This window comes from Stegastes partitus, unplaced genomic scaffold, assembly GCF_000690725.1.
Source record: "Stegastes partitus isolate 25-593 unplaced genomic scaffold, Stegastes_partitus-1.0.2 Scaffold1455, whole genome shotgun sequence".
Lineage (NCBI taxonomy): Eukaryota > Metazoa > Chordata > Actinopteri > Pomacentridae > Stegastes > Stegastes partitus.
Genome location: NW_007579186.1, coordinates 14,246 through 38,265, shown reverse-complemented (window position 1 = coordinate 38,265; position 24,020 = coordinate 14,246). Strand labels below are relative to the sequence as shown.

Below are 24,020 nucleotides of genomic sequence, written 5' to 3'. Positions count from 1 at the left end.
CAATCACTATGACACTTTCACTGCACTCACGATCACTATTTTATAAATTGTGTGACTTTTGACACCAACAGGCTGCACCTGTGTTGAATTAGGTGAGTCAATTTAAAGGACGTGAACACTTATTTTACATTTTGACACCTCTTCAGTGCCGAAAAGCTGTGAAACATGTTGGTGTTTGTCTGCCTTGAAATTTGAGATAGAAGTTGTAATTTTGAACTGAGGTCCGCTCTCTCATTACCGTGAAAGTTCTGTTGATGGTGAAGTTGGTGATGATCCGGGCGTCTCTCCGAGTTTGCCTCAGTCGCTCTGGGCCGGGAGCTTTGACGAAGATCACGTAGGGTTTCAGTTTCTTCGTCCGCAACAGCTGGATGCTCTGAAAGTAAAACGACATTTAAACCAAAGCTTTTGGCACGACTTGGTCTCATAGAGCAAAACGTGTGACTTCCACACAGACAAATAAAACTTCTAAACCTTAAGGTGTAGAGAAACCTGAGATGTATCTGTCATAGACTGTATGTTAACACTGACTGGTTTCTCTACAGGTGGTCAAAGTCAGATCTTTATAGATATCAGCATGAAATTCCTCAGTTCATTACTTACAATGCAACATGATTTCTGAAATGTAATATTTATATTTAGAAATGAAGCATCACATACCTAAAAAATGCCCTAATTTGCATTAATTTCCAGAGCGCAAATCTAAACATTTAATTACAATATTAAGGAATTGGTGTTTGGTTTTGTTGACATATGAGAGTCAAGGTGTTTTGTTTGTTTGTTTGTTTTTGGACATTAAAAATAAATCAGAAAATAGTTTTAACAGACAAACAAAAAATATATTTTCATATGTTTTTATGACTAAGATGTTCTATAACTCCGGCTGTAAATGACATATGAACAAAACACTTTGTAAAATTGGTCAGAACATAGACAGAAGTGCAGATTTCTGGTTCACAGTAGGACAGAAAACTCTTCGAGGAAACCACCTCTCAAGATGTCTAGAGTGAAATTCAACGTATTTGTTTTAGAAAATCTGCTTTTTAGTTCATAGACATCACTACGAAACTTCCCCAGTTGATTAATTATCTCATTAAATGTGCATTAATGTCCAGTCGACACCTCGACGTAAGTTTTTCTTTCCACTCGTCCGTTACGGAAGCAAAAATATCCCAAAATCTCAAACGTGACCACCGCATTAAAGAGCAGCGTTGGTGCCTGAAGCCTCGACGAAACTCACGTGTGGCTCAATATCGACGATGCACATCCGTCCTCGCTTCAGGACTTCGTCGATGCCGTCAGTGCTGGTTCCATACAGCTGACCTTTACACTCCCCGTACTCGACAAACCTGAACACAAATGGACACAAACTTCAGCGACGAACAATAACTACATACAACACTGCAGACATAAGTAGCCATAATGCAGACAGAAGACAGGAAGGAGAGGATACCTGTGGTTACAGACCATGTACTCGAACAGCTCTTTGGTAACAAAGTGGTATTCTTTGCCCGACTGCTCCCCGGCTCTGATTGGACGAGTGGTGTCTGGAGGAACAGAGCGACGGTTCTACAGTTAGGAAAGGTGTTTGATCATCCGCTGATGGTACCGAGGATTAGTCCAGCACCATAAACTAAAACCTTAAAGGGCCATTTCATTGTTTTTAGTCATAATTGCAACCAGCAGCCTACTATGATGCCACATTAAACCATTTTAATAACATCTGCCTGCCTGCAAATGTTCCAAAAAAATAATTTCCCCAACATTATTCTACAGGGGCACCGTCCCTGCATCCTGGGCTGAGCACCGCCCACTGTGATTGGTTTAAAGACACAAACACAGTTTAGAGAATCCCGCTAGGATTGGCTACGTAAGACTAGATTTAAAGTTAGACACTGAAACAGCCCACTGGGAACAGCGATAAAACCAGATCAAGAATTAAGAATCTGTGCTGTATTTTGAGCTGGAACTTAAAATTCAAATTCTGTGTTTTTGTGTCGTTGGTCACGTACGAGGGACGGGACTCTGGAAGGTCGAGGGGTTCAGTTTGATGAGTCTCTTCCTCAGTTCGTTCACTCCGACTCCTGAAGCTCCTTCAAAGAGGAAGAAACAACACAGGAGGAGATTTAATCCACGATTACAAGGACACAAACACAGAAATAATAATGTGCTTGACTGTTTTTCAGGTTTTTTTGTAAAACATAAAATTGGAACATTCCTGGATAACAATAACTCGGGTCAAAGAGCTTCTACATACTGGTGCATGAACCATCACAGAAACATAAGAAATGATTGTGGTAATTACCAACACTGTTAATTCAGGGCAGCTGTGGCATAAACCTGACACTGGGTGGTGGGCTATTACATTTATTGTTCTTTAAATCTTAAATTCAGTATTGCCAAGGCTGTGGGATTTGTGAGATATTAAACAAAGAGAGATTATCTTGATAAATATCCTGACTTTTAGACACATTTTCCCATTATAGACTGCCTTGATTATGAAATATAAAGATTTTCTCTTGTAAATGAGAAGACTTCAAGCCTAAAAGACAAAAAAGCCCCCAAAACATTAGCTTAAGCTCCTCTTATACGATCCAACTTTTAGTTGACTGATACTCGGAAACATGCTGGTCGATGCCGACTTTGGACACAAAACTGAGTGAAACCAGTTCTGTGGGTTTCTGTTCTCTCACCGACGAGGATGATGAGGCGGTGGTTCTCCTGCGGGGGGCGCTGGTACAGGGCCACCTCCTCGTAGGGGGTGTTCAGAGCGTTGCTGTTGGGCGAACAGGTGGTGCAGGACTGACGTCGCTTCCTGTAGGACGTCCTCCTCCACAGACGGAAGCTCCGTCGGAAACCAGCTGATGGAAGCCAAGAACACTGTCGTTCAATAAGTGCATCTTTGTGGCAGCAAAGCAGATTTAATCATCTGACATAACCTCCAGGTGTAAAGGTGAACTAATATATCCAGCAGCCAGCAGGGGGCGACTCCTCTGGTGTCTGATTGTGTAGAAGTCTATGAGAAAATGATCCGACTTCCCACTTGATCCGTTACCTCAGTAAACATTTTCCTGATGTGATCATCGTCTCAATCTTTAGTTTTAAGCCTCTTTTAGTGCTGCAAGGTGTTAATTTCATAAATTATGGTTCAATTTAGAGTCAAATAGACTAAAAAAACAGCGTAAAGTTGGGCAGCAACTTCACCGATTGCTCACATCACAGTCGCTGTGTCCATCTTTCATTCAAAGTTCACGGTTATTTCACACCACGTATGAACAACATCTTTTCCTTAAACCCAACCTTAGCCTGTTTACTAGCATTATAACTATGTCATCAGTTTGACAGCGTTATAACAAACGTATAAAGCTTAAAAATGCAGACACCTGACCTGAAAAATGTGCTTTAAATGACTTTTATTTATATGCAATCCCATGACATCATAATTTTATGTATAATAATATTATTATACATAATACTATAGCTGCAATTAGCAGATATTGTTAAAAAAAAACATTTTGATGAAACAGGAGTTCATTAAAATCGTATTTTATTTTTGTAAGCAACAATTTATCTCTATTCTTGTTCTCATTGTTTTATTCTTCCATCAACATGTAGAGCTGCAATGATTAATTAATTATTTGTCAAATACTGAATTAAGTGCTGTTTGATAATCAATTTGAGCTATTTTAAAAGGGAAAAAAAGAAGGTTTGTAATGGTTGGAGAACGGGCCCAACATCGAGCCCTGAGGAACGCCACAAGTAGAAAGAGTGATTGATGAGTTATCAACCATTAAATCATTCTGATAATCATTTTAATCAGTTTTAACGTAATAAATAGTCTAAATTCTGACACTTCAGCATTTTAAATAATAATATTTTCAGTTAATTTACTCATTTATGACAGTAAACTGAACATCTTTGGGTTGTGGACAAAAGAAGACTTTTGTGGTTTTGGGTTTTTAGGAAACACTTATTAAACATTTTCATCATTTTCTGACATTTTATAGACTAAACAACAAATAAATTATTCGAGGCAATAATTGACAATGAAAATAACCTAAAATTAAATTTATTAGCAGTCTATCTAATCACGCGATCACTGAATGTGTCTTACCCAGGTAGATTCCTTCAGTAATGTCAGAGTCGGCCTCATCTGAGGGAAAGAAACATTCAAACTCTTCATTCTGGACATTTGATGTGGTTTAATGCTGCTTTTTTTTTATTAAACACACAAGAAAATAGTTAAAAGAGACAATCATTTACTGTAAAACATCTAAAACACAAAACAAAAAACAAAACAAGCAAACAAAGTGATGAAATGTTGATTTTTATGTTTGTATTTAACAAACCAAATCCCAAAGTCTTCTCAGTTTAACGCTATTATTGGGTCTGAACACTGGATTCTATCGATCACATTAAAAAAACAGCACAAAGAATCAAAACCAATCAGACGTTTTTATCTGCAGCTTTTTAATCAGACATTTGAACAGGACAGACTTACCTACCAAAGTTTATTTCTTCCAAATCTGGAGAAAAGAGAAAAGTCGTGTTTACATCTTTTGCTCTGATGAACGATCTTCAGGATAATTAAAACAGAATCAGTGTGTGTGACACCTTTTACCTGTTATGGTTCGTTTATCGTCTCCGGCTGGTGGATCGTCCTCTGAAAACAGATTTTAAAAAAAGACACTTCTGTGAGTTCAGGCTTGTTTCTGCAGAACCAGGCGTCAACACGGCGGCTAAACAGGCAGGAACGCAAAAGACATTTACATGGGTTCATGCTGCTGCACAGTGATAATATGATGATTTAAAGAAAAGCAGGACGTAAAGTAATATTACCGCAGCAGAACCAGGTCAGTTTAAGTCACACTGTGCATTTATTTAACGCTAATGTTCTGTTTGGAGTCCAGGAAACCCTTTAACCAGCTTACAACCGGTGTGTTTGCACGATTTAAGAAGCAACTTCAGGAGTTATTGCTGTAATTTAGCTGCAGTTTGTTGCAAAAAAATTTGTATGTTGTTCATAAAAATGCATGTAGCATCGTTTAATCAGCTCGATAACGACATTTAATTCGATGCAAACTGATTATAATTCTGATTTTGAACTGGTTTCAGACGTCTGCAACAGAAAAGACTCAACATTTAGGTTTGTGGCGCCACAGACCCCAAAACGTAAACACGATTAAACACATTTAATGTTTAAAGTGCACATATTATGCACATTTACAGGTTGATAATTTTATTTTGGGGGTCTACTAAAACATGTTTATATGCTTTAATGTTCCAAAAATGCATTCTTCTTTTCACATTTCTGCAGCATCTCTTCTCAGCTTCTGTCAGAAACGTTTTAGCTGCTGTCTCTTTAAGGCCTCGTCTGCTCTGATTGGTCAGTTTTCCAGGTAAGGCAGGTAAAGTTAGTCGTGTGCTATAATCCCAGCTCTCTGAGGAAATACTGTTTGTTGTGCAAAGAAGTTGCTCGAAGCAGGATTCATGCAAATAAGCTCCACTGTGACATAGATGAGTGACGGAAGAAAATCATGGACTTTAAACGAGGTGTTCAGTGTGTGTGGGGCAGAATAACTGCCCTTGGTGGGGATTTGTATGTTTGCAAAGCTTTTAAATGCACAAAAAGCAGCTTTATAACCCAATGAAGGAATAAAAGGAGAGTACATGCTCTTTAAGGTCACGTTCAGGTGAAATAACAACAACTAAACGGTCACGAACCCACAAAAAATCACATGAACACACAATAAACTACTGAATTAAATGAACACAAAGAAGAAAGTGTACGAGACCCACCGTTATCAGCCATCTGCACTGAGGTCAGCAGGTCAACAGAGAGGAAGGAAACTGCTGTTAGGCCCATTTTTAAGTCACATTTGTGGGGATTTACACACAGGAGGGGAGCATAAACCAGTCGGTTACATGATTTGGGAAATTTCTGGAGGCCTATTTCTGTTCCTCTGTGTCTTCACAGATCTGATTGATTCAAGCAGGAGGATAGTTAACGATATCAGCCAACAATAATAATCGAATAATAAACGTTCTTGATGCCAAGAAACAACCAGACAAACTAATAAACATGAACACTTTTCATGCGTTTGCTTCTTTTTTCTGCTCATCTTCTCATTATTACGAACGAAGGCCGAATCAAATGTTTTGTTGTTTCTATAAGTAGTCACAAGTTTATCATGTTGAGATCAGCTTAACAACTGTTCATCTGCTGTAAACCACCAGGAGAGCACATTAATACACACTGAGGTTAGAGATAACAACAACACTAGTGATGAGTCCTTACAGGGTCTGATGCAGGTGTGAACCTGCAGCGGTTGACGCCACCACTGCTCCTTCTGTTTGCTGTAAAAGTAAAAAAAAAAAAACACCTTAATACAACTAGTCAGAGATGGAAAATGCAGGAAAATTAATTACATCAGTGCTCAGATCCTCCACTTGAGTAAAAACACTCATATGGTGATAAAGAAGAATCCCTTACGAGTAAAAATCAGCAAATACGGTCGACTTTTTTGTACAATTCTAGGAGTGAAAATGCAGTAAAATGTCTCCCGTGACTGAAATCTGACATTATTAGAAATCTAACGTAGTCTGAAAAGGTTAAAGATTCATATTTAGTCAGCTGAGACATGGAAAAACAGCGTTACAGCTCTTTAAATGTGTTGAGAACAGCAACAGTAAAGCTTTTCTCACTGTTAAACTCAGAATGTCACGTCTTTATTCAAACCAAATACATCAGGAATATTTGGTAGAATATATGTATTTTTTCTACATATTCAAGAATCATTATCAGTGTTTTTGCACATATAGAGTTAACCTGTGCAATATTTCTTGTTGATTTTCCCCCTGACGTCAGTACATTTCTCTTCTATCACCAGGTTTCCCTACTACGGGATCAATAAAGGCTCATTTGATCTGTAAACCAACAGCTTCCTCGTGCTGCAGGACTGAAGTCCAGCAGGTTTGGGCTGGTTTCACCTCTTCAACATGCTGGCGGAGGGAATCAGGCCGGCGCAGGACGCAGCGCAGGGCAGCTTGCGGGCCTGCCACCACTGGCCGTCCGTCTGGTCCACCACCTCCAGCAGGTCGCCTCGGCTGAACGGCATCCCGGCATCGGGGCAGGGGATGGAGGCGTCCTGCAGGGGGCAATAGTCCACCATCGCCTTCATGTACACCTGAAGCAGAGACAGAGACGGGGGGAGGGACTTTATTTATTTAGATTTATATGAGGATTAAAGATTATAAATGGCATGTTTACTAAGACTCTCACGTAAGGCTTCATCACATAAAGACAGATATACATTAATATAATGAAAAAATTAAATATTAAGGGACAGAAACACAAGTGAAATATATATTTTAAAAAGCAATGAATAAAAGATTTATAAATATTTCAGATTCCACGTGACTGTCACTGTCAGATATTTAAAATATCTGTAAAATCAATCATTAAAGTAAAAGAAATTCTGCAATTACAAATAAAATAAAATAAAATAAAATGAAAATATTAAGCAACAGAAAGACTAGTGAGATATAATATAAAAAGCAGATATAAATAACGGATAAATAAATATTTCTGATTCCACATGTCTGACTCTCTGATTGTCACTATCTGATACTTAAAATTGCAAAAAAAAAAAAAAAAAAAGTCAAAAGTAAAAGAAATTCGGCAATTCTAAAATAAAATAAAATAAAATAAAATAAAAAATTCAATTCAATTTAAAAAATATTGAGGGACAGAAAGACTAGTGAAACATAAAAAACAAACAAAAATAGATATAAATAATAGATAAATAAATATTTCTGACTCCACAACTCTGAAACTTTCCGACATTTAAAATGTCTATAAAAAATCTTGAAAGTAAAAAGAAACTATACAAATAATTAAACAGACAAGTTTGTAGTTAATTAATGCAAAAAAAAAAAGTTTGAGTCATAATCTGACGCATTGTTGTATTATAACAAATGTTAAAATGTGAGGACTCTTAGTATTATATCTAGCAATGAGGCATGATTCATTTGTCAAATCTGTTTTTTTGTTTTTCCTGTATATTGTAAATAACAAGAAATGTGAATGTTTGTCATCAGTAAAGTGAATTTTCTTAAATTCTGCTGATTGGTGTGTGATTGTATTTTTACTGCTGCGCTGTGATAACGTGGTTGAAGTCGTATTTATTGTTCCCTAACATAACAAATCGCGAGTGATTCTTACCGGCTTCTGGTTGCTGCTGGCCTGACCTGGATTTGGAATGACTTTGAACAGGATGGTGCCGTAAGAGTTGGTCTGACAAGGAGAAAATACACAAAAAACACTTTGAAATCATAACAACAACGGAGCAACTTTATGTTCTTATGAGGTCTGTATTGCGAGTTATGCACAAAACTTATCATCCAAAGAAAACATAAAGATCATCTCAGGATCTTTTTTAATGTATTTTTAAACTGACTGTGTCGCATTTAGACAAGATGTACAGCTGAGAAAGCATACCACGATAAAAACAGACGATCTGCAACGACGACTGTAGCATCGGCCTCATCTTTAAAGGGGGAACCAGGTTTTAAGATCATCTCAAAAAGGGCTACACAGTTCTGGTTTATTTTCCTACTTGATCCCATTTTACACCAGAACTTCAATCAGTGTCTCAGATCACATCTGTTATAAATGTTTAATAGTAAGATCCAGAAGGAAGCAGATTTAATTTAAGAATCCTCCAATTAAACAACTTTTACCTGCAAAGATCAGAATTTGTTGAGAGTAACACGCTCTGCAAAAGACTTTCATATCGACTTAACTCAACTTGGCATTAACATCATGACAATTAAAAAGGAAAAAAAGTTTTAAGTGGAATAAAAAAATTCAAAAGGACGATAAAACAATGAAAAAATAGCAAAAAAGCAACGTATTAATTGTGTGTTAGTCAGTTTGTGCCATGCAGTCACAAACAGTGGATATAAAACATCTTCACAACCCTGTTATAAAAGCAGGTTTTTGTCTCAACCTTTTCTATCGTTATTGTAAAACTGCAACTGATATATGAAGGTGAAATGAGAATTACTTAAGGGGTAAAAATAAAATAGTAATAATAATAAAAAGATACAATAACCTAGTATTGTATTGCATAACTGGGTTTGTTTTTTATCGTCATCTGATTATTAATTGTGTGTTTTAAAGTTCATAAGATGCTAAAATCTCAACATTTCTATCATATTCTGCTGCTGCTAAACAACTCTACTTTAAAAGAAAACTGTTTGATTTGTGTATTTTCATTCGTTTAACCCTCAGGTGACCTACCAGTATCTGGATGACCTGCTCTGGCTCCAGGCCTCCCACTGGGTTTCCATTCACCTCCACTAACAGATCACCGGGATGGAGGAGTCCTGACAAACCAACAAACCAACGTCAGTCCAACAAGTTGCACATTTACAATCCCTGTACGCGACACTTTTACGGTTTTTAACCTCACCGCTGCGATCGGCCAGTCCTCCGTGAATCACCCGGGCGATGTAGATCTCTCCCGTCTCCTCATCCCTCTTGATCGTCGCCCCCTGATGGAAGCAAAGTTCAACAACCTTTAAGAACCACAGTAGCAGAAACTACCGGCTTCTAGTAGAACTTCATCAGTAAACAGGAAGCAGATGGAATATTAATGGGGAAGGAATGCAGACTGAGGATATGATGAACACAGATGACGCAAAACCTGATATCCATTCAGGAGTACCTTGGTTATGTACAGCCTTTTGTTTGTGTCTTATTTTATCCTTGTCCACCAAACAAAAACATATAAATATAACAATACGTTTTTCCCCTTCATGTGGTCCAGATAGAGTCACAGGTAGAAACAAATGAACTAAACTAAGAGTCAACAGCCACATCAGGAGGGTTGCAAAGTCTTTACAGACCATCTTGTGTGGAACATTAAAACATTTATTTATTTATTTATCCCGTTAACGTCTGTTGGGACGCTAACAGTGTGTCAGACGATGCACGGTTGCTTCACAGTTCCATTCGCCATTTATCCCTATCAAAGGCATCATCAGGGGTAAGCCCCCAGTCCGCTAGGTCCCCTGACACCAGCTCCTCCCATGTTTTCCTGGGTATCTCCCCTCTTTCTTGAACACTTCTATTTCCAGGCGTCCCACTCTCTAAACCATTACTACGTACTTCCATGACTTTGTTGGAGCAAAGATTTTACGGATGGATGCCCTTCCTAACGCCAACCCCCAACCTGGAGGACCAGGGGATCACTCTTAGTCTGATCCCTACCTTCCGACCTGTTCGGCATGGGGTGACCCTACCAGGAATACCAGGACTCCAGCCAACATAGCTCTAGAGGTCAATGGGACACACAAACTGCCCCACCACGATAAGGTGGCGATCCCAACGGGACAGGATACCAAAATACCAAAGTTCAATGCATCCAGCAGTTGTGGAGACACGTTACTCAAAACCACATGGGTCAACCAAGCAGTGATCATAGACGAAACATTAAGGAACTACAAAAGCGGTTTGGTTTCACTTCCTGGGTGTTTAACAACAATACATCCAATATTCATCAAGACATTATACTAAAAAAACTAAAGTACAGGGATCACCAAAGTAAACAAACTTGATCTTTCTGGATAAATAAATGTCCAAAGAAACACAACAGCAGCGCACTGGACAGTTGAGATGTTTGGGAATGGATCAAAGTAGTGAACCAACAAACTGACCAGTCAAACTGACAACGCTAGAACCAAGCAGCCACTATAGCTAAAGTCTCATTGCTAAGCTTAAGAAGGAGTTCATGCAATCCTGGAAATCAGTCATAAAGTTTCAGAAAAACATTTTGCACAAATCTCTAGAAATGTAAGGACTCATTATCGTACAGCTGCCTTTCCTGCTCCATTAAAGAAGAAAGAAAGATGTTTTAATGCATCACAACTTCACAACAAGACGCGGTGATAAAGAAAACGGCATAGAGTGAAATGGAGTTGACGAAAAGAGTGATAATTTAAGGAAAGCTGTATGATATGGGAACTGTGGATTTTGAGAATGTGGTTTATTTTTACCTTTATATTATTTGCTTTTTCTACCTCGAGTAACCGTCCCAGGAATGTAAGACCAAAAAAAAAAAACACACCAAAACGTTCCTCTTTGAAATGTTTGTTGTCCAAGAATCCAAAATAAATCTGCTGTTGGCATAAGACACAGCTAGTGAGCTAATAGTTGGGATCCAAAAAGTTCTACATGGTTTCCTGTTTGTGGATTATGCTCTTCAAAACTACTAGTCGTATTAAAGTCAGTTTTATAGTCTTTTTCCAATACCAAAGAGGCAAAAGAGGAGATCGTTTGGCTACTTATTTTTCTTTGTTTTCTTCTTCGTTGTCAAGCAGCCTGTCCTGTTACTGTCCTGCTGGTCCTCCAGATGAGCTCTAGAAACTGTCCCATTGTTGAACCTCACCTGTCCATTGCTGCTGCTACCGCTACCACCTGCCCTCTGGGGGCCACCGTAGGCTGCTGCCGTCCTTTTGGATCCTCCATTCATTCGCTGTGGACTCCTAGACATTGCAAAGCCGTCGGCACAGGAGGTGGGAGACGTGGACGAAGACGAGGAGGAGCAGGAGGAAGACGTGGAGAGCTGGTGTGAGTATGGCGTGGGAGGTTTGCGGACTACTTTGGGGGATAACGAGGAGACTCTCGGAGGAGGTGTGGGTTTATTTTGATGTTTTGGTCGGTGTGGGGGCGATGGCTCCTGGTATTTTTTGGCTACGATGAGACCCTGGAGTTTGTCGACCACCTCGACGAGCAGGTTGAGCGCCTGGGCGTTGTCCTCCACATTGTCTGTGATCATCTCCGTCGCCGCCATCATTTTCTGGCCGAGCTGGCGAACGTCCTGGCTGCTGTGCTCGATGTTGCTGGCCACCGCTTGCACAGTGGACCTTAATTCCTCTACGCTGCACTGTCTGGAGAACTCGGGAGGCTGAGGAGGCTCGTTTCGTGTCTGTTTTGGTTGACATCCGTTGTGACGAGGAGCTGTGGAGTAGTGGATCCCCGAACAATTTAGAGGATCTTCTTGGTGTTTGTTATGAAGCCCATGTTTCCTCATGGGGGTAGGGAGAGTGCTAACCCCTTTCTGCCGAGTCGAACGCTGAGTTGCAGGACTAGAAGGTGCAGTGTGGAATCTTGGAGGTTTCGTACCAGGAGAAGAAGGGGTTCGCCCGGGTGTAGGAATGTTCCTCGATTGACCCCCTGTAGTGCCCTTTTTGTACAAGACAGGAGAGCTGGGAAGGCTGAAACTGTAAGCTGGGACTGGTGGAGGAGGATAAGCGTAGTCATCACTGCACCTTCCGGTATAGGCACCTTCCCTGCTGGGTTTGGGTTTCTCTGAAAATTAACCACCACAAAGGGAGGCAAAAGAAGGAGTTTAATGCCCACAGCAAGGCAGGAAACAGTAAAAATGGAGCCATAAGATGAAAAGATGAAAACTTGGTGGCAACTGAACGATGGTGAGGAGAACTAGTGAGCTTATAAGTGATGAATGAGCTGGTGGCTGCTTGCCAATGCTGGATGAATATAAAGATTTGCCAAACACATCTTGTGGTTGGGATGTCCTGGTCAAGTTGGTATTTCCTTTCAATGCAATCCTGGTCATTTAATTTTACAAGTATTTTGGGTTTTTTTTAAATCAAGTATTGCAGATCTGCTGTAGTACCTGCTTGCACCACCAGGTGGAGCCTCTTATTGTTTAATGCTGTCGTAATCAGAGGAGGTAAGTACTTCCATGTTGATGAGCGGAGAGCATTGGGAGGGTTTAGAGTTTTTGTAAGGCTTAATGACCTCCAGTCAGCGAACGTATAAAATAAGTTGGGACCAAGCAGGACACCATTCGTATGTCTCAATAGTATCCGTAATGGATGCTTCTGTGACCTGTATTATGTGTCTGCAGCATTCCCAGTGATATTAGTGTGGAACTAAATATAAGGTGGGCTGAATTAATATTACGAACTCATGACTTTTTGAAAATGCTGCACAAATTAAGTACATTTATCAAAATGACAGTGGACAGTGGATGTAAATAAAGGATAGGGCTTAAGTTCTTCCCGACACCGATCAGTTAAAAATTGCTGTGATTGGCTCCGATAGGACCCCCAGTTTGTAGGCTACTATTTTGATGCCTTAAGTTTGGAATTTTTCACCATGTTGGTGTAATAAAACCAGACATAATTAATGAGGGTTGGATGTGACTAAGACTTGGAGGAAGCTATGGACAGTGACACAACAGCAAACTGGCAATCATGAGGTTGCCCTGCATTACAACATATCTGCCTCATCGTCTATTTCACTCGAAATGGGGCCATAATTTACAAAAAGAACACAATACTGTATTCAAAAAGTCTTAAAAATAGCGATTGAGATGATAAACTTATTGGGGAAATGCTTCTGAGGTAACTAGGGCTGTTCTTTCATACTGGACTTCTTTTAGCCAACTGAGGACTCACCCCAGGAGGTTAATTAGTAATGACTGAAGGAAGCAGGGATGTACTGGGCGATGTCTTCATGAAAACACAGGTTGATGGACAGGTGGTGAACATTTCTTCACCGTTGCTCCTTTGGTGACGAAATGGTTTAACGAAAGTGAAAAAATGGACCAATGACTGGTGACAGATGGACTGACTTTCTCCTCGTCTTCCTCCTCTTACCCGTAGACGTCACAGGACTAAAGACGGAGGGAGCTGATTGGTTCAGCCTCTGACTTTCTGCGGTTTGCGGACACGAACAGCAGCTTCCTGTTGACTGATAGCGGGGGAGGAAGGGGTGAGGCTGGCCTCCTCTGGGGAGAAGGCTGGCGTCGCCATCGGTCGCTCCGAGCTCCTCCCCCGACCAGGCCCTCCTGGCTGGGACGAGGCGCTCCAACGTGAGGCGACGGAGGCTGCTCCAGCGGCTACGAACCAGTCCTACCCCATCGCCTACACTCCCTCCTCGCTCCTCTCCCCTCTTGACAAACAAAACATCAGCGTTCTTGTGGTTTAAAAAGAATCTGTTACAATAAAAATTTGGTTTACCGGGGTACTTTAAAAGGTTTTTGGCCTCACCCATAGACAAGGTGCATAACTATTTTATATATATATACTATTTTTCTTGTAATTCAGTTTAGTTTTATTTATATAGCGCCAGTTTATAACATATGTGATCTCATAGCGTTTCACACAGGAAGGTTATGAACTTTAAACCCAAAAACCCAAAGAATCTGTCGTGGAAAAAATGATCTACATGTGTTAATTTTTCATGTTTCAATCACATATTTAATTTTTAGACTGTTTTTGAATTAATTTACTAAAATTAACAGTAATAATACTCCCAATGGTAATGCCATTACTTTCTCATGTTGTTAGTTATGTGTCTGTGGACTTTCACCCAGTAGACTGAAGGAATGCTCTTTCACAACAACCTCTTGTTATGAAACTTTCCACTGTTCTCACCATCAGGTCAGACTGACCTAAATTGACTACAGAATTATCATCTTTCACTGCTGGTTCACGGCATCACAGAAAGTCCCTAAACTTTCTGGCTGGATTAGTAGATACTTCATGATCTACTGGACTGACGAAACCATCAATAATCAGGAAGAGAAAGAGCCTGATTTGGATTCCCTTTGAGCGAACACTTGGAAGGAACCCATAATACCAACAATCAAACCTCCGGCAGAACCAGGTTCAGGGAGGGTGGTCGTCTGCCTCCACCGGTTAGGGTGGAGATAACTACAACAAACACAAGGTAACCCTTTAAAAACCTTTTATCAGTGTCCACAAAGACTCAAATGTTTGTTGTCATTTCTTTTCTCCTCCAAACTCTTTTTTGGATAGCAACATAGCATTTTATAGCCTATAGCAAGTATACAAACGCGTGTGAAGACGATGTTTAACAAGCAGTCTTGAGTTTCCAATGACTCCTGTAACTCTGGTTTATTTATTTTAGCTGGCCTGCATCAATTCTGTCCAGAGGAGGGTCAAAGATTCAATGAGAAGCGCCCAGTTGAGGTGAAAATGGCCAAAGGACAAATATTAGCATTGTTGTGTGTATTTTGTTGATCCAACAGATTTTGTCGTATTTCTAGAAGACCTGTAATAAATCTAAAAAAAGAACCAAGATGTTTTTTTTTCTTTTGTTACGAAGATGCATTTGTTTCGATGATTCCATGACAGAAAATTCAGAGTTACAGAAGTCATTGGAAAGTCAGTACAGCCAGAATATACATGTGATCCTTACAGGTGGATGGAAACATTTGGTCATGACTGTAAATGTTTTCTTTTGAAGTATCCTCGTACTTATCAGTGACAGCTCATTGGTGGGCTGGTGAGGCTTCATTCTTTCATCCTGATGCAGAAGGCTTAGTTATGTTTCATATGAAATGTAACTGTCAGAGAAGGTAGACACGACTTCACATCAAACAAAGGTTTTATGCAGACTCATGAAACATCCTTGACTGCCCTAAACTGAAAAAAGATGCTTCTTCCTCACCAGAGGCTGGTTGTTCTTCACGAGGCAGACGATCCTCATGGCCTCCTCGTCCTCAGGTAGGTCTTCAGGTAGAGGCGGCAGGTCGGGTTCATAGTCTGACTGTGCCACGCTGTCGTGGGTCGACAGGAGGGCCTGGCAGAGACAAACACGGGCTTTAACGGAGCATCAGACGGGAGTTATGCCGAGGTTTGGGAGGTTTAAAAAGATTTAATACCTGGATGTGTGGCGAGCTGAGGAGGCCGTAGAGTTCTCTGGCTTCAGCTGAAGGTCGGTGAGTCTTCTGGATCACTGTCATGATCTGAGGAAGCAGTAAAAGGACAGACAGGAAGTCAGAATTATGGTAAAACTCTGCACTGTATGAGTCCGACAACTGAGGTACCAAAAAACACCCTGAAATCAGTAACTTCACATGAATGAAATACATTTTCTCACCTTTATATCTGAGGTAATGTGTATTTTTGGACTTTTTAATGTTTGCAAGGTGCAGGACTTTATGCTGGAGTGGAAAATGAACCACAGTGAGGAAAAACTATGACAGGAGCAAGAAAACCAACCAGAACCTGTTTGGAGTTCAGAGGGTTTAACAGTAAGGTCATAGCCTTGTATGGGCAGTATGTTGTCTGTATATGGTTTAGGTTTGGTCGGTCTGTTGCGTTAAGCTTGAATGCATGCACATATTAGCACTCGGAAAGCAACTCGTGTCGTCTTCCTTCAGTGCTGGTTGTGTACACGTTGATACCTCGTGTGAGAGTCCTGAGGCGTAAGGCAGGAAGGGGCTCGGCGACAGTCTCTGGAACTGCAGCAGGCACTCGTAAATCTGCGGAGGAGATGAAATCATCAGCACAGCGGTGGTTAAAGTGTCGGTGCAGGACGGTGGAGTCCGGTACCTTCAGCAGGGCTCGCAGCCACGGAGCGCTCAGGAGCTCGTAGAGCAGCTGAGCGCCGCTGATGTTCCTGTCGACGGCTTGACCGACGTCGTCCACGACGCTGGACAGAACCTCGCTGACGCCTGCAAACAGGAGAAAACATCTGGTGTCTCACAGCCTGAGAGCATTTAGGCTTTTCCATCTTTCTTATCATAAACTATAGAAATGTAAAATAGTATCTGTGAGATGTTGGATCATCAAGTTTCACACGTTGAACTTCGAGGCTGTTTGAACAACAATATCTCAGGAACGTTTACGGATAAAAGCCTGAAATTTTCACTGTTATTTCTCATCTCGTCATTGATTGAGAATCTGTAATATTTGACAAAGTAGATCAAATAATCTGTAATTATGAGTGAGCTGAAATCTGAACAAAGTTAATTAAAAGTCTCATCTTTGAGCTCACGTTTTCAAAAAATGACGAGCCAACTAGAAAGAGAATCTTAAATATGAAATAGCATGAAATACAGATATACAGAAAGATGTTTGCAAACTTCTAGTTTGATTTATCAAACAATCAAAAAGAAATTGCCCCTCGACTTTTTGGAAAATTGATATTTGAAACTGTTTGAACAACAAAATCTCAGAAACTATTAAAGGTAAAAGCCTGAAAGTTTCACGCCCAGAAAAATTATACAAAACTACACGACAGGTCTCCAACAAACCAGCAAGGTTTGTGTCTTCAAAGTGGGTTCCAAACGTGAAAACTATACCTAGAATATAAAACTTTAGTTATCGTTGGAGAACTATTTGAACTCTACTTGGATCAGTCCAGACAGCGATATCTTTGACTTAGTTTTTGTGGAATGAACTGATTTATTAACGACATAGTTGCTGATAATGTGCTGAAAGTTCATTTTAAATCAATTAACACTGATATCTCAGTTTAAATTACAAACTATATGAAGTTATTATGTCGACTCAAATCACCAAAATACTGTCTGAAAATGGATCTAAATCAATAAATTAGAATTTCTATCCTGAGAATCCTGCAAACATCGTGCTGAATAATCTTTAGATTGTACATTTTTTGGCTTTACGGGGTGACAGCAGTCGTCTCATATCTCAACAATTACTAGAACATTTGGTTTAAACGCTCGTGGTGCTGAGAGGATGATGCCTGCTGGCTTTGGTGATGCAAACCGATGAGCACTTCTGCATCTCAAGGATTGAAGGTTTAAAGATAAACTCATGTTGTGGGACGTATCCCCACAAAACCTTCCGTCTGACGGAGAAAGCAGTTTCATGGGGAATGGGAAACAGCAAGTCGCTAAAAGTCTGTTTCCATCAATGCATCTGCAGCTCTAGATTGTTCTTTTTTTTTTTAATGTATACATCAAGAATTGACATGTCTGAAGATGTGCTAATCTTGTTTCAGTAAACTTTATAGGAATTAATCTGATGTAAATAAAGTGCCCTATGAGGTAGAGTTTTCATCTTACTTCTAAATCATTTTCTTTTTTTCTTTAAGGTGCCAGGAAGCCTTACTGTTTCTAAAAAGGATGTTTGCACAGAGCCTCTGTGATTACACCCGCGTACTATAGATGTATATTTATCAAACATGATAATTGAAAGTGTTTGGCCACTGGCGCCCCCCTGTGGTGAAATATATGCTGCATTGCACAACAACAGATTCTAAGACGCGGCAGACTGGATGCTGTCTGTCATGTCGCAGCAGATGTTGGAGGCTTGAAGGTGAAAAGCAGACATGTTTGGGCCAGACGGGATTAACATGACGGAGAAGCCGCGACCCTGCAGAGAGACACACTAATACGACCAGAATTAGGCTTTACATAAGATTAAATTCAAATTAAGCCCCCCCCGTCAGGATTCAGACCTGAGTTTGGGATTAAAACCAAACTCAAGTAAAAGCGCGACGCCACGGATGCGGCTAATGAAGGTCAGATCTGGTGCGTGTGTTCGTTTCTCACCATCCTCCATCGCTTGTCTCATGGCGACCGAGCAGACTCACCGGAGAGGAAGGAAACGAGCTCTGAAACAAAACGAAACAGAAGGATTAAAAGATAAGAAGAGGCGATCTTAAACTACAACCAACACAGTGAAATTCAACAAGACTTTGCAGACAACTTCTCAGACTTTCGTTACTTACAGAGCTCCTGTGTAGTAAATAAGTCTGATTAAACCTGAACCAGGCAGTTCTTCAAAGAAAAATATTTGCTAAGTTAGCGTTGGGCTGTAATTTTACTGATTGTCTTTATGTGAAGAGTTCATTTGGAAGAACAGATAACTCCATCTTCACAAACCTTCAGAAAACCCATCGTCTATCTGAGACAACATCAGTCAAACTTAACTCTATTTTTGTAATTTCTACTGGGTCGAATCCACTCAGCTTCAGTTTGATTGATTTTATCTCAAGCAAACAGCAACAAAAAAGTTTTCTGAAAATCTACAAAAACGCAGCTATCTCTTCATATCCTTTTCTTGTGTCTTGATTTTTCTTAACTGTGTCGGTCTGCAGGCATCAACAGCTCACATATTACAAAAGATGTAAAACAGACCGGATATTACGAGTCCACGTAACAGGTGAGAGGGAAAATGGATTAATAAAGGCTGGCATACAGGTGAACTAGTTGGCTAACTGGTGCAGGTGTGGTCTGAGTGAGGTGAGCCAACACTCACAGCACTGTACTATTTAGTTTAGAACGTTACAGTACATAATAAGTCAGTTGGAGTGCATCAGATATAACAGGGCCTGCATGCTCTGCTGTCCGTTCAGACCCACAATCCTTTGCGTTACAGTGTTTTGCATGAGTATAAACAAGCGTAGGTCACCTATAGTGCACCGGCAGACGACAACAGATGCATGAGCACAACGGTCAAAGCTTAACATTATGACGAAGTAGTTCATCTGAACTGTATACATTCTGCATGGAGCGGCACCAACGAACTGCTGTCTCAGACTTTAGCGCTCAGATGTGATGTTGGTCCCAGTTCAGTTTGCCCACACTGGAAGCAGCTGGCATAAAACTTCTGAGTCATTATTTAAATATCTGCCTCCACTGCTGGTGCAATAATTAAATGGTAAATGGTCTGCACTTATACCTTTTTCTACCTTAGCGGAACCCAAGGCGCTTTACAATGTGTTTTGCATTCACACGTCAATGGTGACAGAGCTGCCATGCAAGGTGCTAATCCACTGGGAGCAACTTGGGGTTCAGTGTCTTGCCCAAGGACACTTCGGCATGTGGGGAGGACCGGGGATTGAACCACCAACCTTGCCATCAGTGGACAACCTGCTCTACCACCTGAGCCACGGCCGCCCCAGCATTCAGTGAGCGTTGCTTAAAAACAACAAAACTGCGAACGCCTCAAAGTGGCCTTTATTAATATGCTACACGAATTCTTACCCTCTGAAGCACTTTTTGTTGTCTGATGTTGTCATGAACGGTTGTTTTTGTGCTTATTATGTCATTGTTGTATACGTGCAGCTGCATCCGGCACTTTTTAGCCCAAGACAAATGTCCTTCGGGGCAATAAAGTTCATCTCATCTCGTCTAAAAAATGGAGCACACTGTAAAAATGGCAAAAAAAAAAAAAAAATGCAGATATCGATTTAACACAGTAAACAGTGACTTTATGGAACAAACTGCTGCTTGTAAAAATACAGCAGCAGTCTGTGGAAAACTCTTTCATCTCAGTTGGCTGAATTCACTCAGTTCATGTGTTTTTTAAGGTTATCTATGCGTGAGTGTCGTTGCTAAACTGAAATGAAAGAAAGAAGAAATATGCAGTTTTGTTTCTCCAAGATTCTTGAAGGAAATGTCTTCAAATGTCTCGTTTGTCTGCCTGTTAGATATTTGGCTTAACCTGATATGAAACAGAGAAAAGTAGGAATTCTTTATGTTTCCAAAACTGAAAACTACATTTTTTTGGTTCATTTTTGCATATTTTTATTTTTAAATTATTTTTTAAAATATAAATGACCAATTATCAAAAAGGATTCCCATTTGATTGTCTGTTAATAGATTAACTCACAGAGAAGGAAAGATGCAAGAAACAGAAAGTGAAAGTTCAGCTTGTGTTATTTCGGTCCTTCCTCTTACAGCAGCAGGTTCCTAAATGTGGGTTAATGTACTTGAGCTTCTTATCTGGCCTCGGCTTCCGATTCCACTTACACTTTCCAGGACCTGACCTCAATTAGTCAATAAAGTTTAACCGATCGGGTCACACAGTGTCCCAGAGAGGTGGTGCCGTGTGAGGTGATGTAATGTAATTAAAGAAGAAATTCAAACTCTGAGATGCTTTAATGGTCTTGTGATACTTTTACTTGTGATAGTTTAGAGGCTGAGGCTGAAGTGAGAGGCTGTAACGTAAGAAAACATAAAGTAGAGGTTAATTGAATTTTAAGAGATTTTAAGAGATACTGAAACTCACTATCACTTGTTAGCCCTGGTGTTGAGTGATTAATTGGTAGTTTAGTCCTCCGTCTTTCTCCAAGTTTACCTTCAGCTATGCCCTCCTGTCCTCTAAACACAGAAACACAGGATCTAAGCCAATCTGACTAAAACCTGCTGCTGAGTCATCTAGTATGCATCTGAGTTCACTGTGAGCAATTTTTGACAAACTGAGAAAATATAAGAAAATTGCTCCTGAAGTTCTCTCTACGGCACTTTGGTCCACTTTAGTCATTTTAAAACATGGCATTTAAATAAACTTTATATGATTTTTGACAATTGTGTACAACATAAGCCAATTTAGATTTAAAAAAAACAAAACAAACAACTGTGTAATTATACTTTTTATTCACCCTACCGGGCGATGATTTTCTACAACGCCGGCATGTTTGAACAGCGTTTGTCTTTTACGCTTTGTTGTAAAAGTTCTGAATAAAATCTCTTGTCCTGTAGTTTCGTCTGCTACGAACTGTCTTTTCACACTGGGATGCATTTCACCAAAAGAGTGCAGACCATCCTGCTTTTGTTGGCTTTTGTTTGTTGCGGAAAATAACACAGAAAATGATTCTTGGGGTAATTTTTAAAACAGCAACACTCAAAGCATCATCTGGAGCACATGTAGTGGTTTGTGAAATACGCTGCTGGAAGGTTTCCAATAAAACTGTTATATATATCGTTGGCGATCAAGTTTGATTTACTGGTTTGCATGTTGTTGTTGTTTTTAAAAGTTAAAACAGACAATATTCTCTGATTTCAGCTTCCTGAAAGGAGGCTGTTCTCTGGTTTCTTTCCACCTCCATGACAGCAAACTTTATCTTTTGGTCGTGATCTTGGTCGATCAACATTTTTTTTGGCATTTTCTTACATTTTGTAGGCCAGACAACTATCGATTCATTTAAAAGATAACCAACAGAGCGACTGAAAATGAAACTGATTCTTAGTCACAGGCCTAAATATATAAAGAAAATCGGTATCGGACATTTTTACGTTCTACATTTGGCATCAGTGTCGTATCACTGGGGCTCTAGTGACAACACCAGCGGAGAACATTCGACTGTGGACTCCTGGTGTTGGTACGGGATGTTCCTACATTTTTATGGCTCTGTTTGACTAGTGTGCATCGAAAAGTGATGGTAAAGGATTCTTATGGTGTCCATCACTTCACCGCTTCCTGTTGTCTATGTAAGCAGTTGTGCAGTGCATTCTGGGAGCATCGTGTTGCGTTTTAACAGATGGGGTCATTTGCACAAAGTTGGGGAAGCAAACTAGAAGCATCGAGTGTTAATCACCGTCTTTGGAAACTTTTTTTAAAAATAACTTTTAAACCAACCGTTGTTGGTCTAAAATGAGACTGGATTCTGTAGCTAGTTAGCTTGTTTCTAGCCACAAACATTTTCAGAAACATGTTTGGGTTTCATAATAGAAAGAAAAGAAAGTTTCCAAAAGAGTTGGTTTAGTTTACAATGTTCTGCAGCCAGTGTTTGCACTGCAGCAGAAGGATGAAGTCTGTATTAGATTCATCTTGTCAAATCTTACAAACCCAATGCTGATGCAAGCCAAACCACTGCACTGTATCATCAGAGTGGTGAAACGTGACACTAAAAGGTCCTGATAAAGCACCATGATAACGCCTCCTTTTAATGTCCTTGGCAGTTTAGCTGTTCCTAATAGTGAACAAACTGAAAAAGCATAGCGAGCATGTTAGCGTTTAGTTCAAAGCAGCTCTTCACATCACCTTTAGGACGTGCTTTCTTCTAACTTTCTGACCTTTTTGACCTCCCAAGGTTTGCAGCTCCACACGAATAAGCCTGACATTCTTAATAATCGTAGCTGGTAAAAGGAAAGGAACGTAGCTGCAGATGAAATGCATCACAAGCTGATGTTTCTGGGCTTTTTTTTATCCCACTGCAGCATAAATTCCTGCATCTCCATGGAAACAGCTCAACTATGGCTAGAAGTAGAGCAAACTCAGAAATGGTGTTTGTTCAGTGTGACACAGTCAGAATGCTATAAATCATAAAAAGAAAGACAAAAATAAAAGATAGAAAATGAATAGTGAGCATGTTCACTTGTAGCTCAGAGGACAACTGTGCAGCCCCACAGAGCCACGAGGAAGGCCATGAAGTCAGAACTATGAGTGATCTTTTCCTGACCTATGCATAAAAAACACACAACTGCTCACATGTAGTCAAACTATATGAGTGTTAAACAAGACCGACTGACCTCCTCCTCCTGTGGTCCAGCTTCGTGATGCTCCTGGTCTCTGTGCTGCAGTGAATCAGCAATGTGAGCGTGTCAGCAGCAGCAGCCAGTGCTGACTGACATGGATGTGAGTTTACTACCAAACTAAAACTGACACTAATCCTACTAACCCGACTTAATCCACCAACCGCCAACCTCGCTCTCCCTCGCTGTCCTGCCCCCACTCCTCTCCTTCTCTTTGCTTTCTTTGGGATTTTTTAAAAATCTTCGTCGTTCCCCAGCTCGCCCTCCGGCCACAACTCAGCTCCTGCCGCCACGTTTGCTCGACCTCCTTGCTAATGCGTTGTTTTGCTTCCTCGTTCCGTCATTTTCTCGCTCTCTCGCTCACTTTAAGTACATCAACAGATCACAAAGCTTCTTAACCCTTCGCTGCTTTTAGCCACACACACACATTTGTGCTTCTATGTTTGCGAGGACCCTCAGTGACATAATGCATCCTGGACCCCTTCAGTCCAACCATAATCTTGTCTCATAGAGCAAGTCCCAACGGGAGCTAGAGCCAGAATGTCCCCACAATTCAAGGACGTCCTCATAAAGGCTCAAGCAGGTCCCCACAAGGACAGAAAAGCAAACACGGAGCATTTCTGTTTAGCAGCAGCAGCAGCAGCAGGCGACGCAGTGATAAGATGGCAACACACAATAATAGTCGTGGTGACGCATTAAATCCCGCTGCAACATCTGGGTCTTCAAGAGGCCGGCCATTATCAGCTGTGTGCTCATGCATGTGTGCGTTGGGGGTGACAGCAGGGTAATGGTCACTGGGTCACCTCCTCACAGATTAACGCTGATCCTTCAGAAAGAGACGCTGAAACAGAAATAAGGAAACAGAGGAAACCCGCACCGCTCCCAAAATCCAAACCTGACCAGTTTACAGTTTACACCCACATTGTTTTATCTGAATTAACAAAA

At 40.5% G+C, this 24,020-nt stretch overlaps 1 protein-coding gene across 1 annotated transcript in view; it reads right to left on the bottom strand.

The window, feature by feature from the left end:
* LOC103370627 (MAGUK p55 subfamily member 4-like) overlaps window positions 1-18,387 on the bottom strand; it is a 28,147-nt gene extending 9,760 nt beyond the window's left edge. Inside the window, exons 1-19 of the mRNA XM_008299746.1 lie at window positions 18,366-18,387; window positions 16,396-16,517; window positions 16,248-16,325; window positions 15,723-15,806; window positions 15,509-15,640; window positions 9,474-9,555; window positions 9,302-9,387; window positions 8,222-8,293; window positions 6,988-7,184; window positions 6,296-6,354; window positions 5,797-5,814; window positions 4,619-4,660; window positions 4,503-4,523; window positions 4,112-4,150; window positions 2,691-2,858; window positions 2,010-2,090; window positions 1,451-1,544; window positions 1,238-1,346; window positions 239-373 (exon numbers count right to left, since the gene is read on the bottom strand). Coding sequence (XP_008297968.1) covers window positions 239-373; window positions 1,238-1,346; window positions 1,451-1,544; window positions 2,010-2,090; window positions 2,691-2,858; window positions 4,112-4,150; window positions 4,503-4,523; window positions 4,619-4,660; window positions 5,797-5,814; window positions 6,296-6,354; window positions 6,988-7,184; window positions 8,222-8,293; window positions 9,302-9,387; window positions 9,474-9,555; window positions 15,509-15,640; window positions 15,723-15,806; window positions 16,248-16,325; window positions 16,396-16,517; window positions 18,366-18,387 — 1,641 coding nt within the window. The remainder of the gene's footprint in view (window positions 1-238; window positions 374-1,237; window positions 1,347-1,450; window positions 1,545-2,009; window positions 2,091-2,690; window positions 2,859-4,111; window positions 4,151-4,502; window positions 4,524-4,618; window positions 4,661-5,796; window positions 5,815-6,295; window positions 6,355-6,987; window positions 7,185-8,221; window positions 8,294-9,301; window positions 9,388-9,473; window positions 9,556-15,508; window positions 15,641-15,722; window positions 15,807-16,247; window positions 16,326-16,395; window positions 16,518-18,365) is intronic.
* Between the last annotated feature and the right edge of the window lie 5,633 nt (window positions 18,388-24,020).